This window comes from Poromitra crassiceps, assembly GCF_964638095.1.
Source record: "Poromitra crassiceps genome assembly, chromosome: 21".
Taxonomy (NCBI): domain Eukaryota; kingdom Metazoa; phylum Chordata; class Actinopteri; order Beryciformes; family Melamphaidae; genus Poromitra; species Poromitra crassiceps.
In genome coordinates this window covers 12,775,574-12,793,533 of record NC_139638.1, presented here as the reverse complement: position 1 = coordinate 12,793,533, position 17,960 = coordinate 12,775,574, and the positions used below count along the sequence as shown (strand labels likewise).

At 44.2% G+C, this 17,960-nt stretch overlaps 1 protein-coding gene and 1 long non-coding RNA gene across 2 annotated transcripts in view; one reads left to right on the top strand and one right to left on the bottom strand.

Moving 5' to 3' along the window:
- Positions 1–2,194: 2,194 nt before the first annotated feature.
- LOC310795801 lies at positions 2,195–4,494 on the bottom strand. The gene is made up of 4 exons (XR_014553645.1): positions 4,393–4,494; positions 2,712–2,807; positions 2,589–2,617; positions 2,195–2,259 (listed from the first exon to the last, which is right to left on the bottom strand). It is a non-coding gene; the product is annotated as an uncharacterized lncRNA (long non-coding RNA).
- Positions 4,495–12,485: 7,991 nt separating this feature from the next.
- Positions 12,486–17,960, top strand: part of LOC310795256 (uncharacterized protein) — a gene marked incomplete at its 5' end in the record, with an annotated part of 12,664 nt that continues 7,189 nt past the window's right edge. The window contains 2 exons of the mRNA XM_083657314.1: positions 12,486–14,086; positions 14,893–15,268. Coding sequence (XP_083513440.1) covers positions 12,486–14,086; positions 14,893–15,268 — 1,977 coding nt within the window. The remainder of the gene's footprint in view (positions 14,087–14,892; positions 15,269–17,960) is intronic.

Genomic DNA, 17,960 nt, shown 5'->3' with positions numbered 1-17,960 from the left:
CAGTTAGCTTTCCACTCCAGTAAAGACCACTTATAACACAATACTATGTATGTGATTGGGACTTGTTACAAAACAAGAAGTGAATAAAGTTTAACATGAGTGCCCTCATTTAAATTCATATAATTTCAGTTTTTTCACATTCTATTCTGCACTGTATATAGCCTGTGTTATTAATATCTAATGAATATTGTTCGTAACTCTACATCTGTAGGCATGATAGAATAGTGGATTTGATATCAAAGGATATCACCTCTATTTTTAGATCTTCTATCTCTCTCTATAAACATTCCAGTGTGAAGGCGAGCATGTTCAGTCTGTGTAGTGATGATTCTGACGTGTTCGCTAATATTGCAGCTAACACTCCTGATGTTGTTGTTGTCAATGAAAATCTCAGAGAGGTGTTTGTTCTAGAGGTTGGCTGTACCTTTGACCACAGCCTAGAGGAGGCCTTTCTGACCAAGATGTTAAAGTATCAACAGCTGAAGCAGACCATTTCACAGCTGGGCTACAGGTGTAAACTTTTAGTTTTCATATTTGGTAGCCTGGGTCATGTTCACAAACTGGTCGTGAGAGGCCTCCAGATGGCTGGTCTACCTAAGAGAAGGGCCAAACAGCTAGCAAGGTATTGCTCAGTCTCTGCTATTATTGGTAGCTGCTCAATATGGAGAAGGCGCTGCTTTTTGTATGCGCTGCTTTTTGTATCCTTGAAGTGGATACTAACCAATATCTTGTATTACAGACAGTATAACTGTATTTGTCAACTTGCCACTGCCATCACCCTGTGTGGCGTTCCTTTTTGTTGTTGCTGTACGCATTATTGTGGTCGCCAACTAGGCACTTTTGTAACTAACTGTCTCCCAGCATCTGACTGCATTATTAGTGTTTATGTCCTTTGTACTTAGTTAGTGAGTGAGTGAGTGTGTGAGTGTGATCTGACCTGGTCCTGGCTGGTTCCTGGTCCAGACTGCTTCACTGCAGGATTGGCAGTGCTGACTGTGGTCAGAGCCTGGACACATACAGCCCAGTTAAGTTAAGTTAAGTTAAGTTATCCTTTATTTATCCCCTTGGGGAAATTCATCCTCTGCATTTGACCCATCCTCTACTAGGAACCTTCCTAGAACTAGGAGCAGTGGGCAGCCACTGTGCAGTGCCCGGGGACCAACTCCAGTTCTTTTTGCCAGTACCTTGGTCAGGGGCACTGACAGGAGTATTAACCCTAACATACATGTCTTTCTTGATGGTGGGAGGAAACCGGAGCACCCGGAGAAAACCCACACGGACACGGGGAGAACATGCAAACTCCACACAGAAAGGACCTGGGACGGACCGGGGTTCGAACCCGGGACCTTCTTGCTGTGAGGCAACAGTGTTAACCACTGAGCCACCTTTCCATTCACTGAGTCAGCTTTCCATTCCAGTAAAGATCACTTATAACACAATACTATGTATGTGATTGGGACTTGTTACAAAACCAGAAGTGAATACAAGTCTAACACGAGTGCCATGATGTAAATTAATCATTAATCATTTCTGTTTTTTCACATTCTATTCTGCACATATACTGTATTATGTAATCCATATCTAATGAATATTGTTCGTAACAATTTTAGTTTTTTTCCCGTCTTTATTTTTTGTTTTTGCTCTGACTGAAATATTTTATTGTCACTCAGGATTCAGTAGGTCATGGGTTAGCTTGGTTCCAGCCTTAAAACTCTTTACATAAGGATTTTTCAAAATGTCTATGGAGAAATGAATGGGGAACTCCCTTCCGGGGCAATAAATGTCCTGTGACTGTTCAGCAGTTTATTCTTTAATCTCTTTCCCAGATTAATCATTTTGCCCTTTTTTTTTTAGAATATCATAATTTTGATAAAGATCAATAAAGTGATCTCATGCTCTGCACAGTTATGTTAATAGACAGTTATTACACATCTGTTTTGCTGCAGCTGTGTAAAGTCATGACTGCATAAACATTGTATCCTTCAGTTTTAAACTCACAGAGTCGTCTTCCACTGCTGACATCACTCACATCACAGTGTCTTTCTTCAAGGTCGTCAATTGCTTCACACTTATGCCCCACTTCCTCAGCTATTCTATTCTATTCTATTCTATTCTATTCTATTCTATTCTATTCTATTCTATTCTATTCTATAGTGTGGATAGTGGATAGTGGATAGTGTGTGATCTGACCTGGTCCTGGCTGGTTCCTGGTCCAGACTGCTTCACTGCAGGATTGGCAGTGCTGACTGAGGTCAGAGCCTGGACACATATACAGCCCAGTTAGCTTTCCACTCCAGTAAAGGCAGTTAGAACAGAATACTACTATATGTGATGAGACTTGTTAGAAAAGCAGAAGTGCATACAAGTGCATGTCATAGATTATGCAGTAACCCATTTATCCCCCCCCCCCCCCGATGAATTATATTACCTTTTATTAGAACATCATTTTGATAAAGATCAATACAGTTTCATCTTATCTCATGCTCTGCACAGTTATGGTAATAGACAGTTATCACACAGCTGTTTTGCTGCAGCTCTGTAAAGTCATGACTGCATTTGAACATTGTATCCTTCAGTTTTAAACTCACAGTGTCGTCTTGCGCTGCTGTTTGGTTCCCTGAAAAAAGCAAAGGTGACAGGAGAGTTTATCTTCTGCAGCCACAGTCTGGCTTCATCAATGTGACCACATTTTACACAAGAAATGCTCTCACCTCTAGCTCTCTTCCAGCACACGAGCAGTGCAACAACTATTATTATTATCAGTGCAGCTAAACCCACTATGATGGGCCACCATTGTAGTTCCCCACCTAGAAGAAGTTAAACACATTTTGTCAGCAGCTTCAAGTGACCTATGCAACTAAAATAGATTCAAACTCTCCTCAGTGAAAGAGGAGGAGTTGCATAATGTGTGTTTCACAATGTGTAAAATATCATAGTTGGAATTTGTTGTGGTGATGAGTTACAGTACTGTATGTTGTTATTGTGTCATATTTTCTTATAGTTTTTAGGTGTCTGCAAAACAAATCTCCTCTATAGGAAAATACATTTACAACAGAATAGAATAGAATAGAATAGAATAGAATAGAATAGAATAGAATAGAATATAACTTGTAAAAAACAAGAGTTCACAAGCAGTCATGCACACACCTAAAGGTACAATTCTACAAAACATATTTAGAAATATCCTTTACCCAAATAGTATTTGCAAGCATGCATGACTTTTCAGTTTTATTCATCTGCAATTTTTAAGTAAAAAAAAAAAAAAGTAGAAAAGCGGCAGTCCAAAACAAAATGTCGGCTCAAATGCATGTGTAAACCACAATGTTTTCCTGTGTAATTCGCAGAAGTTAGAGTGTAAAGTTTGTAAACTGTACTTTTACAGAGTAATAATGGGAGAATAGTGTACAGTTCTGAACAGTGTAAACTTCATAATCCAGCCCGCACCCTGTTATTTTACAGACTTTGTACTTCAGTGTCACACGCAGCCGGAGTGAGGCCTCGAACCAGGAACCTTTCAATTCCCAGATCGACAGCTCTACCTCATGAGCTAAAGCTACTGCACTGCCACCACAGCAAAAGACAACATCATTTGTTATTATTCTACGTCATTCCACCTTATTTCCAGTGTTGGGCAAGTTACTTTCAAAATGTAATATACTACATATTACTAGTTACTTTCATTTGAAAGTAATAAGTTACTTTACAGTATTACTTTCTGTGTAGAGTAACTCAATACTTATTACACTAACTACTTTTGTATTACTTTTACCAAAACAACAGCAGCAGCAGAATGACATCGCTGCCCCGGAACCATCCCGAAAAATTATTTCAACCACCTTGAAGTCAGTTTAAACAATCCAAAATTCTAAATGTTATTCTTTTCCTTTGTTATTGCCATCTATAGTGGTTGTTTGCATAAAAACACACAGTTTGATTAGGAAATTATTGTATCTTTTTTAAATATCTGCTTTGATTTAATAAAATGTAACTCAATTTGTAACTTGAGTTAGGCTACTTGACAAAGTAACTGGTATAATATTACTGAAATCATATAAGTAATAAGTTATATTACTGAGTTACTGCTAAAAGTAATATATTACATGTAATATGTTACTTTTGTAATGAGTTACCCCCAACACTGCTTATTTCTAGCTGCAATGATGCCTACGTGGGTGCTTCTTCCGGTGCCCCCCGGGGGTGCTGGGAGGATGACACTGGAAGAAGCACCCATATTTCACGTAAGGCATCATGGCAGCTAGGAATAAGGTGGATACAGCCTCTGAAACATAGTCATGTCGGCCATGTTTTGCAAAAAGGGTACTTATCAGTCGGAGGCCAAAATGACTGTAATCTATCTGGACTGTAATCCAAGATGGAAAGTGACTACTGTACCTTGTGATTTTGAATTGGGCGCCGTTTCTTTTGCCGTTGCTATTGTTGATTTGGTTGTTGTTGTGGTTGTTGTTGTTGTTGTTGTTGTTGTTGTTGTTGTTGTTGTTGTTGTTGCTTTCTTACCTGCACACAATAAATAACAAGAGTCAGTCAAGAGCTCATGTGGATCATATCAAGTAATAAATAATAAAATAACCTTTTTACTTTGAAACTCTATATCAAGTAAAATATATATAGTTTTGGTTATTTTTCATAGTCTCAAAGTGTTCTCACCTGAGGAGGTGAAGTTAAATAGCTGCACTTTTCCACTGCGTACATCAGTCACTTTACACTGGAGTCTCTCTTTGACATGATCAGAACTCAGAACGGACACAGTGGAGGGGCAGGGAGACCGTGATGTCTGAATGTTACTGATTGTTCCATTGAACTTCACACCCTCATACAGCCACGTCAGTCTCTGTTCACATTCTAATGTCAACACAGAGCAGGACACCTTGTTTTCCTGTTTAGTCACTGGTGAAGATGGATGTGAGAGAAAGACAATAACAGGAAAGTTAACGTCATTACTGTCATCAGAATTATTATAATATTTTAGTATATTGTTCTAAGAAGGCAGTTTGAGCTGAATAGGTTATAATGTTAATACTCACTTTTTACAAGAGACAGATAAACCGGAGCATCTGGACGTTGTTGCTGTCGGCAGTTGTAGAAACCAACATCCTGACGTGTGACGTTCTTTATAGCCAGAGAACAGTCGTCTGTAACACTCAGTCTGGCTGCTGTAGCTTTGGACAACTTATTTGATACAATCTGACCAGAGGAAACCTCAATTGTAATGTCTTTCTTTTTAAACTGATTGAAGATCCATCTATAGCCACACTTATCCTGACTGGTCACATCTCCACAAGGCAGAGTGACTTCATCTCCATCTCGGACATAGAAGTGTACACTTTTGGTATTGGTTACTGCTGTGGAGAAAATGATAGAGAAATATCATGAAAATTGAATAGAATCAGAATGGGAATGGCTGCTATGTTCGTAGTTTATTTTTTCACAGTCAAGATAATTTTTTGGAGATAACATTTTTTCAAATTTGCAAAGTTTACAAATGTGCCCTGATATGTCAGAAAGATTCCACTAAACGAATCATTATGTTAACAAAAAAATTGCATCATTGACGTCTCAGGTCAATTAAGATTAATTAATAGAGGACAGGTAGAAATATTAGCAAGTACGTAGTAAGTTCCGTTTTGTAATGTATCTGTTATATAAAATACATTTTAATGCAGCCTTACCTGTTCCATGAAACACGAGTATCAAACATAAAGTGATTTTAGTCAGTCTGAATTCAGCCATTCTGCTCTTTCTCTGTCTCTTTAAATCTATCTATCCGTCTTGTTCTCTCGCTCTCAACTGTCAAAGTGTCTGAACTACGTCTTAAACTAAATTATATACTTCCTGTGATTACAATGTGTCACTTCCTCATAGCAGTCACAATTTGTGCTTTTCCACCCACTCTTCTGTGTGGTTAAATGTATCTACAGCATATCAGCTTTCTTATCTCTCTGAACTGAAAAGGATCTGACCCACAAAGATGTCATTTAAAATGTTACATTTGAACCATTTGAACTGACAACTGTGCAATGAGTGCAACAGTGGAACACGTTTCAGTTCCTACATACATTTTTAGTTTTATTTTTTATTTATTTAACCTTTATTTAACCAGGTAGGTCAATTGAGAACCGGTTCTCATTTACAATGACGACCTGGCCAAGAGGCAGCATAAAAGGCAAATAGAAAACAAATGGACATAAAGAAAAAACACATAGAAACAAATAATACAATTATACACATCATACCAATCCTAAAAGAGAGTAATAATTACATTATTTACGGTGACATATATTAAAAAAGAAATGGCTAAAAACAGTAAGGACATACATGAAGAAGCAGATGGCTAAAAGCAAGTGCTTCTTCTTCTTCTTCTTTCGGCTATTCCCGTCAGGGGTCGCCACAGCGGATCATCTGTTTCCATCGGTTTCTGTCCTCTGCATCGTCCTCCGTCACGCCCACTGCCTGCATGTCCTCTTTCACTGCGTCCATGAACCTCCTCTTGGGCCTTCCCCTCCTCCTCTTTCCTGGCAGCTCCATCTCCAGCATCCTCCTCCCAATGTACCCCACCTCCCTCCTCCGCACATGTCCATACCATCTCAGTCTTGCCTCTCTCACTTTCTGTCCAAACTGCTCAACATGGGCGGTTCCTCGGATGTAATCGTTCTTTATCTTGTCCAGCCTTGTCACTCCCAGAGAGAAGCGTAACATCTTCATCTCTGCCACCTCCAGCTCTGCCACCTGCCTGTTTGTCAGTGCCACCGTCTCTAGACCGTACAGCATGGCTGGTCTCACTACCCTGCTGTAGACCTTTCCCTTTACTCTCGCTGGTACCCTTCTGTCACAGATCACCCCAGTCATCCTTCTCCACCCGCACCACCCCGCCTGCTCTCTCTTCTTTACCTCCTTGCCACAGTCCCCACTACTCTGCACGGTTGACCCCAAGTATCTAAACTCCTCCACTTTTGGTACCTCTACTCCCTGCATCTTCACCCCCCCTCCATCTTCCCTCCCGTTCACACACATATACTCTGTCTTACTTCTACTTATTTTCATCCCTCTTCTCTCCAGCGCATGTCTCCACTTCTCTAGATTTTCTTCCACCTGCTCCCTGCTCTCACTACTGATTGCTATGTCGTCTGCAAACATCATAGTCCACGGGGACTCCTGCCTGACCTCGTCTGTGAGCCTGTCCATCACCATTGAGAACAAGAATGGGCTGAGGGCCGACCCTTGGTGCAATCCCACCCCAACCTTGAACCCCTCAGTCACTCCCACTGCACACCTCACGACCGTCGCACTGCCCTCATACATGTCCTGCACTACTCTCACATACTTTTCAGCCACTCCTGACTTCCTCATACAGTACCACACCTCCTCTCTTGGTACCCTGTCGTATGCCTTCTCTAGGTCTACAAAGACGCAATGTAACTCCTTTAGCACTTGCTAAAGGAGCACTTTTTACTTTTTACTTGCTTTAGCACTTGCTAAAAGCAAGTGCAATGATCTTATATTGATTGTAGTGAGTTTTTGAAAGAGGAGAGCAGAATGACTGAGTTCAGTTTTAAGGTCCATTGCAGATGATTCCAGTCATATGCAACAGAGAACTGAAAAGAGGAACGACCAAAGGAGGTACAGGCTTTGGGTATGATGAGGAGATTGATGGAGCTACTGGTCTCTTAAAACAGACTGTTTCATCTACATCCGGCGAATGCAGCTATATACAGTCTGTACGTTACACCCCCAGAACATGCACAAGGAAGTTGGGAAAAAAACCTTCAGACAGGAAAAAAGTTTGACGGAATCCGACCAATCACGACACGTGTGTCCACGAAAAATGCGGCATATTGGATTTTGATTGGACTAAAGAGCGGAAGACCCGCCTTTCTGCGATTCTGATTGGACTAATGAGCAGAAAACCCACCTTTCTACTTGCCATTCCGGTTGGTGCATGATTCTCCCCCACGAAGTACAGACGGTATGGCGGAAGCATTTGAAAATTGCGGAAGCCAACTCGTCTGTTTTAAAAGACTATGGAGCTACTGGAACGCAGACTGCCATTTGTGTTGTGGATATTAAGAAGTCCTATCATCAGATGACAAGCACGCTTAAAGAGCCTTAAAAACTGAATTTGAGCACCTACTGACGTGGGACATGGGAAACAGTGTTGGGCCAAAGCCCAATCCAGTCCCCAGAATTGTCAAATAAAATCACCGACGTGCTACTATGACCCGCCTCTCAACCTGTCATCTCAGACAAGTTATCAATCAATCAATCAATCAATCAATCAATCAATTTAATACATGTCCCAGAAGGGCACTTTGGTTCATATCAGTTACTGTATGTTTTCAGTCTGAAACGGACTCCGACCCACGCGTCACTTGGGCTCCGAACGGGTTCAGTTCGACTTTAAGTTTCGAAAATAATTCTCACAAAAGAGTTCAAAGGCTCTAAAACAAACCTAGATGGCGTCAGGCAACATAATGTTAACATCCGCCACACAAATACAAATAATCTTGTTGATTCATCAAATATAGGAAACCTACAACTACAAACTCTAGAATCTCAGCACTCCTCTACAGTCTAGGCTGTCTGAGAGTAGAGCATGTTTGGTTCTGATCCATGCTGGCTGGACTGAGGCTCTGGTAGGTGGAGTCTGGCTCCAGAGTAGAGCATGTTTGGTCCTGATCCTCCTCCATGCTGGCTGGACTGAGGCTCTGGTAGGTGGAGTCTGGCTCCAGAGTAGAGTATGTTTGGTCCTGATCCTCCTCCATGCTGGCTGGACTGAGGCTCTGGTAGGTGGAGTCTGGCTCCAGAGTAGAGTATGTTTGGTTCTGATCCTCCTCCATGGTGGCTGGACTGAGGCTCTGGTAGGTGGAGTCTGGCTCCAGAGTGTTTGGTCCTGATCCTCCTCCATGGTGGCTGGCAGGCGCGGACTGCATAATCGGGCACGTCGGGCAAATGCCCGGTGGCCTGGCCTGGCCTGGCCTGGCCTGATTTTTTTCTTTTTTTTTTCTTGTGCTCGCAGTCAGGCCACTCACTGAACAGCAGGCCAGGCGCCGCCTACTGGTAGGTGGAGTCTGACTCCAGAGTATGTTTGGTCCTGATCCTCCTCCATGCTGGCTGGACTGAGGCTCTGGTAGATGGAGTCTGGCTCCAGAGTAGAGTATGTTTGGTCCTGATCCTCCTCCATGGTGACTGGACTGAGGCTCTGGTACAGTATGTCTCATAAATTATCTAAAAAAATATATATAATATATAAAAATATAGATATTGACGTTTATATTGTTCACTGAAATCTTGTTATATTATTATATGAAATTATTTCACTTGTGTCACATCTTCGTGCCAGGCCTGTCCCTGTCTCCATGCTGTTACACCAGAATCCTCAAGAGGGCAGCAGTGATTTTTAGATGGGTTTTTGATGCTGTATGAAAGCTGTAGTTTGGCTAAGAACAGAGGATGGAACGACTGTGTAACAGCAAAGCTGTCTCTCACGTCTCTCATATGAGGGTATCAGGTACATTGGCTAAAGCTTTATCAATGATGTGATCACTCACTCACTCACACACACACACACACACACACACACACACACACACACACACACACACACACACACACACACACACACACACACACACACACACACACACACACACACTCACACCTGCACATGCATAATTTGTCTGTAGTGTTTGTCCTGTTGCAGAGGTTGATCTGAATAGAAAGAAAGGAACGCCTTAAAGGAACAGTTCACCCAAAAATGAACATTCGGTCATTATGTAGGCTACCCGTTATCTCCCCATCTCCCCAGTTTTATAGGGAAACAGAGTTCAAACATTCTCTTACACTCAAAGTGAATGGTGACCCACTGGGAGGGGGGGGCGAGGAATAAAAACATAAAAAAATTATATAAACATAAACAATAAAAATGGCTCTGCTCGTCTGCCGTAATTCAAGTCTCCAGAAGCCCCGTGATGCCAAGTTGACTTGAAAAGACATCATTAACACCCTGTTTTTTTGCTGAAATCTTCGCTGTAGCCGTGAGCTTAAAGTGAAAGTTTGACAGTTGGTCGGCATTCACTTCGATTGTTAGGTGAACGCTGTAACTGTGTTCTCCAGCAAAACTTCACAAACGCTTCGTGGACTCAAAAACTTCACCCAACCTTCCACCTGCTGAACTTTCATTTTTGGCTGAACTTCTCCTTTAAAGACGGATCGAGGAGCACAGTGAGGAGATCTACTGCAGCGGTTCAGCAGCGCTTCTGCTGAAATACAGGTGAGAAAGAGAGGAGATTGAGCTCATGATTCAACCCATCCTGCTTTTGTTGCCTCTAATATTTCTGCCCACTTCAACCCTCTTTCCACCATCTGTCTCTTAAAGCACCGCTAGCTGCTCTCTCCTCCTCCTCCTCCTCTCTCTCTCTCCTCCTCCTCCTCCCCGTCCCTCTCTCTCCTCCTCCTCCTCCTCCTCCTCCTCCTCCTCCTCCTCCTCCTCCTCCTCCTCCTCCTCCTCCTCCCCATCACCCTCTCCCCGTCCCCTCTCTCTCCTCCTCCTCCTCCCCATCATCCTCTCCCCGTCCCCTCTCTCTCCTCCTCCTCCCCATCATCCTCTCCCTGTCCCCTCTTAGCTCTTCCTCTGTCCTCTCCTGTCCTTATTTCCCCCCTGCTATACACCACTTATATATAGAGCTGTACATCTCCGCCAGAGTCCCCGAGGGCCAAATGGACGCTTCAAATTCTCGCCTGTTGTAACCTCTCTATCGCTGCCTTTGGATCTTCCACTCCACCAGAGGGCAGCGTGAGGACTCTGAGGAGGCATCCGTCTTCTGCGGGCCTTTTCTCAATATTTGACACCGACCTGAAGGTGCCACTTCAATTAACTCCCAGCCTCAGCTTGACCCTCATGGCCCAACATCACAGCAGGGATCTCCTCAGATCACTCCAGAACATCTGGACAATTTGACTTGACTTTGATATTAGCCCTATACCAAGACATCTTTTCTCATCAGATAAGTTTGAGATGTACTGGGTGTCTGGGTATAGCGCCTACCAACAGTATAGGTTTGCGGGTTCGAGCCCCCGTGTTGCGTCCGGCTTGGTCCATACAGGCACATTTGGCCGTGTCTGCAGATGGGGAGGGTAAGTATCCTGGGGCAACCTGTTCAGCCGGGAGGGGAACTGAGGAGGGAATAGCGTGATCCTCCCACGTGCTGTGTCCTGCCGGGGGAAACTCTTCACTGTCAGGTGAAAAGAAGCAGCTGGCGACTGCACATGTATAGGAGGAAGCATGTGCTAGTCTAACGGCTCTCTTGTATTTTTTTTGTTACGTTTATTTCTTTTGAAGTCTGTGGGCACTATATAACCAACGTTGGGGCTCTTGACTAAAAGTCCCTAGTTGTGTCTTAAAGAGGTTTTTGGGCCATGGCCCATTTGTCAAAGCACACACATTCATGGTGCTGTGAAGCTTTGATGAGTACAGCACTGAAAAGGTTGCTAGTTTGATTCCCTCTGAAGCCATTCAAATGTATATAGGCTGCTACTCATACCTTCAATGGTGCTTTGGATACTTCAACAAATGGAGTATGCTGTACATTGTATGTTATATCTTACTATGCGTACATACACTGGCAAAATAAATTCTGGTGAGAAATATTCTGATACAGTACAACCACTGAAGGACTGGCAAGGAAATCTGAACTTTGAACCGAATGCAGACAGTCCATCCGTGCATGTAGAGAGCGCTCCAGCGGGTGTCCAGGACCTGCCCCACTTTACCAAAATGACGCCAAACTTTCCTCTCAGTCCAGTGTTCCCAGCAGTTGTCGCAGTGGCTATTAAAGGTGAGGTTTACGACAGTGACCTACGCAGGATGGGGGTCCCTGGACGCGGCGCGGCCCGAGCGGGGAGCATAGGATATTATTTCTGAATGCTTGACTGTTTTGTTTTTGACTCATTATACCATTACAGCTACGTAAAAAATATCTTACAAAAGTGTGTGTGTGTGTGTGAGAGAGAGAGAGAGAGAGAGAGAGACAGAGAGAGAGAGAGAGAGAGAGAGAGAGAACCAACCATTCTAAATAGTTAATTTCCACAAGGCTTTGGCACTTTATTTTGAAATGTTGCACTTAAAGTGAGGGGGATAAGGGGGGAGAGAGATTGATTGTAAGTTTGTATTTAAACACACACTGCCTCTTTAACGCTCCTCTTCCTGGAATAAAGCAAAGCCTGATAACCCCTCCCTCAAACACAGCCAGTTCTATTCTCTCCACATATTTCCTGTTCCTCCCCTTTCACAGATCTGCCAGTTTATAGATAGGTGTAAACATGCTGTGAAGTGCAAGAGCTGACCAGCACATTCACTGCAGATCAGCACATGAACATGAAGAAAACAACAGAGGTTTGGTTTGGAGCAGAGCCCAGCTTGTTTCAGTTCAGAGGAAGTGAAACTATCTGACTCACTGTCACTGAGAAGTGAAATGGCGCAGCAAGGAATTCAGCTGGACCGGGGAAAATGGTGCTGTTCGATCTGTCTGGATCTACTGAAGGATCCGGTGACTGTTCCCTGTGGGCACAGCTACTGCATGAGCTGTATTAAAGACTGCTGGGATGAAGAGGATCAGAAGAAAATCCACAGCTGCCCCCAGTGCAGACAGACCTTCACACCGAGGCCTGTCCTGGTGAAAAACACCATGTTAGCAGAGTTGGTGGAGGACCTGAGGAAGACCGGACTCCAAGCTGCTCCTCCTGATCGCTGCTATGCTGGACCTGGAGATGTGGGCTGTGATTTCTGCACTGGGAGAAAGCTGAAAGCCCTCAAGTCCTGTCTGGTGTGTCTGGCCTCTTACTGTGAGCAGCACCTCCAGCCTCACTATGAATCCTCTACCTTTAAGAAACACAAGCTGGTGGAAGCCACCGTGAAGCTTCAGGAGAACATCTGCTCTCGTCACGACGAGGTGATGAAGATGTTCTGCCGTACTGATCAGCAGTGTATCTGTTATCTCTGCTCCATGGAGGAACATAAGGGACACGACACAGTCTCAGCTGCAGCAGAAAGGGCAGAGAGGCAGAAAGAGCTCGGGGTGAATCGGCAGAAAATCCAGCAGAGACTCCAGGGCAGAGAGAAAGACGTGAAGGTGCTTCAACAGGAGGTGAAGGCTATGAATCTCTCTGCTGATAAAGCAGTGACGGACAGTGAGAAGATCTTCACTGAGATGGTCCGTCTCATTGAGAAGAGAAGCTCTGAGGTGAAGCAGCAGATCAGATCCCAGCAGAAAGAGGAAGTGAGTCGGGCTGAAGAACTTCAGGTGAAGCTGAAGCAGGAGATCTCTGAGCTGAGGAGGAAAGACGTTGAGCTGGAGCAGCTCTCACACACAGAGGATCACATCCACTTCCTCCACAGTTACCCCTCGCTGTCACGTCTGAGTCAATCTACAGACTCACCCAGGATCGATACCCGTCCTCTGTGCTACTTTGAAGATGTGACTGCAGCTGTGTCAGAGGTCAGAGATAAACTACAGGACATTCTGACAGAGCCCAAGACCAGAGCTGACTTCTTACAATATTCACGTCAGATCACACTGGATCCAAACACAGCACACACATGGCTGTTATTATCTGAGGGGAACAGAAAAGCAACATGCAGGAGTGGATATTTTAGTCACCCAGACAGATTCACTTACAGCCGTCAGGTCCTGAGTAGAGAGGGTCTGACTGGACGTTGTTACTGGGAGGTGGAGTGGAGCGGGGGGTTTGTTTCAATAGCAGTCTCATATAAAGATATTAGCAGAACAGGGGGTGAAAGTATATTTGGAAACAATGACAAGTCTTGGTCATTACAGTCTGGCTGCGGCAGCAGTAGTTGTTACTTCACACATAAGAGTATCCAAACTCTCATCTCAGTCCCTCCCTCCTCCAGAGTAGGAGTGTACCTGGATCACAGAGCAGGTATTCTGTCCTTCTACAACGTCTCTGAAACCATGACTCTCCTCCACAGAGTCCAGACCACATTCACTCAGCCTCTCCATCCTGGACTGTGGTTGTTTAACACTGGAGACACTGCTGAGCTGTGTAAGCTCAAGTAGACAGGACTTATTAAAGCAGCTGTGTGTGTGTGTGTGTGTGTGTGTGTGTGTGTGTGTGTGTGTGTGTGTGTGTGTGTGTGTGTGTGTGTGTGTGTGTGTGTGTGTGTGTGTGTGTGTGCGCGCGCTTAGCTCTCATTGCTGTGGTGTTTCTGCACTGCCCACAGATCACCTGTCAATCAAACATTGTGGGCGGGACTGTGATGTATTTTTCCAAGTAGAATTTTCTGTGGATGATGTTTGATTTCCTGTAGGTGGCGCTCTTTTCTTTGTGTTATATCAGTCAGTGATAGCGAGTATCCAAGCACACATGTATTCATATGAAAACATAAACTGTTGTGTGGCCTATATTTGATCTCTATCAAAATGAGGATTCTTAGCCACGATGAAGTTGTCTTGTTGGCTACAAACAATAGACCCTTCTCACGGGGGCCATTTTGTGTCGAGAAGCCAGGGTAAACACAGGTGCAAGCAAAACACTAATGAGGGTTTCCAAATCCCAATCATGGAAGTTGGAAACCCTCATTAGTGTTTTGCTTGCACCTGTGTTTACCCTGGCTTCTCGACACAAAATGGCCCCCGTGAGAAGGGTCTATTTCGCATCTGACTGGATTGAGAAGTCCAACGGCTTTCTGTTCAAATTAAGCACACAGGTCGCGACAAGGACTCTAAAAACGTCAAGGCGAGCCTGAGCCTGTTTCATGAGTTTGGGGAGAACATGGCCATGTTTGTCTCGCACTTTTTGGACAAACTTCCACCTGTTGGGTTTGTTTGGCAATATGGACGCCTCGGCGCTGCTCAGTAGAGTGGAGCAACTGAGCAGTGAGGTTTCTGGTCTGAGGAGCCTGGCCATTGAAGCACAGGTGACCGTGAACGAGGACCTGACGGCGGCTACAGCGGCTGTGAATTGCCGGGTGACAGACAGCGCTGGAGGACGGTGGAAGGAGGTCTACCCCAGACAGTCCTGGACCTCGGGACTGCGGCTGGTGCAGAAGCAGACGGGACCTGGTCAACAGGAGGTGACGACGGCGTTAGACCCTCCTGATGCAGCGGCTACAGAGAGCATACAACTCCCAACGCCAACGCCCAGGTCGCCGCCGTGGACTTCTGTGGTGAGAAATGGAGTAAAGAAGCCCACAGCCAAGATGACGCAGCCCCGTCGCAACGCCGCACAAACCCGGGTGAGACGTGAGCAGAGGAACACCAAGTACTGAGAGCAGCATCCCAGTGATCACTACCAAGAGGGTGAGTGTGTTTCACACTAAGTTCTGTCATATATGTGTGTATTATATATGTTATATATATATGTTGTGTATATAGTTCTTATTGTTGTGTATTTCTATTGTGTCTGTTTCTGTCCCACTACATGGGCCTTAATGGAGCTGTGTGTGTGTGTGTGTGTGTGTGTGTGTGTGTGTGTGTGTGTGTGTGTGTGTGTGTGTGTGTGTGTGTGTGTGTGTGTGTGTGTGTGTGTGTGTGTGTGTGTGTGTGTGTGTGTGTGGCGAAATTGGCCAATTCATCTGTGATATGTCGGAACATTGATATCAGTGCCTTGTGCAATGAGTTTTCTGTTTTTTGTCTTTTATGTGCCTGTGTGTTTTTTTAAATGTTGTATGTACTTTTTATGGACCCTGAGTCTGCTCAATAAACTTGATTGCTTCTGAGCAAAAATGGGGGAATTTGCAAAAGCGTGTCCCACCAGGGGGTCACTGCCCAAAATATGCCAGTGGCTGAGAAGAACAGCGTTTTTTATTTCCTGCGACACCGGAGAAAAAGTTGTGGCACATACAATTTTAGAGATTTGGGAGTGAGCAGGTCATGTCTATTGAGATCCCTGACCTTCTGAAGGCTCACCTCCAGGTCCCGGCTGTTGTAGTTTAAAAAGCTACAATTTATTTGACCGCAATGATTTTTTGTCAGACACACACATGATAACATCAGACAGGGACACTAGAGTGGCCCACAGAGTTGCATATAACATGTAATGCCTTGCAGACAGACACACACAAATTTACTCACGACATGATATAGATGACTGATGACATCACTCACTGCGCACTTACGATGTCACAATGTCATTAGTGATGTCACTTGAGCAATTGTTACATAATTTTGTTGAGTACAAACCAATACATGCGGACGGACACACAGACACACAGATTATTGATGACATCATCAGTCATCACTCACATCACTCACTCATGACATCACATAGATCACTCCTGTCCACATTGCAGACAGACACACAGACAGTACTGGAATTATAGATAATAAAAAAAAAGCCATTTAACACGTTCACTGCCAATGACGTGTTAACACGTTTTCAGAATCCAGCTGTTGACTGCCAACGACGTGTTAACACGTCAAAAAAAATCGATTTTTTTTTTTTGACGGTGGATCGTTGATCTGGCCCTTTTGCATCTCCTATTATAGTGTTAGAGCCGCCGGGCGTGTGCAATCCATTCCGCCGACCCACTGAGTGGAGACGGTGCTCAGACTATTGAGAGCCAAGCAAGCCAAGACAGCAGCATGGAAGCCATTATCATGAAAATGGATGGGGCGAAAACGCTTTCGCTTTCGCCTGGGTCCTGGCTGTGGGGGATTGCAAATTTGCATAATAGATCACGGATGGAACACACTTTGAAACACGCAGCATAAATATGACCAGAATCGCAAAAGCTTAATCAAAGCTTTCAACCAAAACTCCAAGAAGCGAGCGAGTCCAACCAGACTTCCTCAAAGAGCGGCCGCCCAGACAGGCACAGCCGCACAGCAGCAGCAAAGCAGTGAGACTGGTGACAAGCTTGTGACACGGCCGCTGGCTGCAGCCAAGAAGAACGCCCACGGAGGGAGGAGTTGGAAGCAGAGGGGAGTTTCCTGCTGTTATGGAGGAAATTACTGTTCAAAACTATTGTTTAGGTCTTACTGACGCCAAAAATGAATGGTTAAAGTGACTGTTCTATCGAATTTCACAAAAAGCCGTTTATCTCTGAATAATTTTTCTGACGCTGAAACCATGCTGTATTCAACTGCTAATGCTTACATAACTACTAACTCTACAAACTAACTCTTTTAGACAGAGAAAGCACACATTCTATTAGTTATTTTGAGATATTGTGTGTTCACAAAATCTTAGCAGAAAAGAATCCTCGGGTCTTGAAAGATGAGCCAGAATCCTCAAAAAAACCCTCTGGCAGAACCTACCTACAGTAAAAAAAAAATGGCTGGCAGTGAATGTGTTAAATGAACTTTTCTTTTGGTAGGCTATCATCTATGGCCTGGCTGCGCAGGGGAATATGTGCTTGCAGGAGGCTGACCAGGTTTTCCTTTCTGGTCAGGCTATTCATCACAGGTAAGAGTAGAGCAAGTCATTTTCCCTGCTTTTTTGATTTTTTTGTTACAATCCCAAAACGTCTTTATGAACTGTTTGCTTGCTTGTATTAGTTATGAATACCTTAAAGGGACAGTTCACTTTTTTTAGTCTAACCCTATTTGCTACTTAGCAATGATAATGTTGATTGGAAGACCTCTTCCTCATAGTAGCTCTGGAAAGTTGGGCAAAAACGCAAGGTAGAGGAGGTCCCACTCCTGTATGTACAAGCTGACTGAGGCTCACTGACATTTTATCCACAGTGCACACAAAGTACATTTGAGTGAGCTTCAGTCAGGCGTGACCCCTGACCCCTTGACTGTGCATGTGTCTTTGTCTTGTACATACAGGGGCGTGACCCCATTGACTGTGCATACAGGAGTGTGACCCCTTGACTGTGCATGTGTCTTTGTCTTGTACATACAGGGGCGTGACCCCATTGACTCTGCATACGTCTTGTACATACAGGGGCGTGACCCTACATACAGGGGCGTGACCCTACA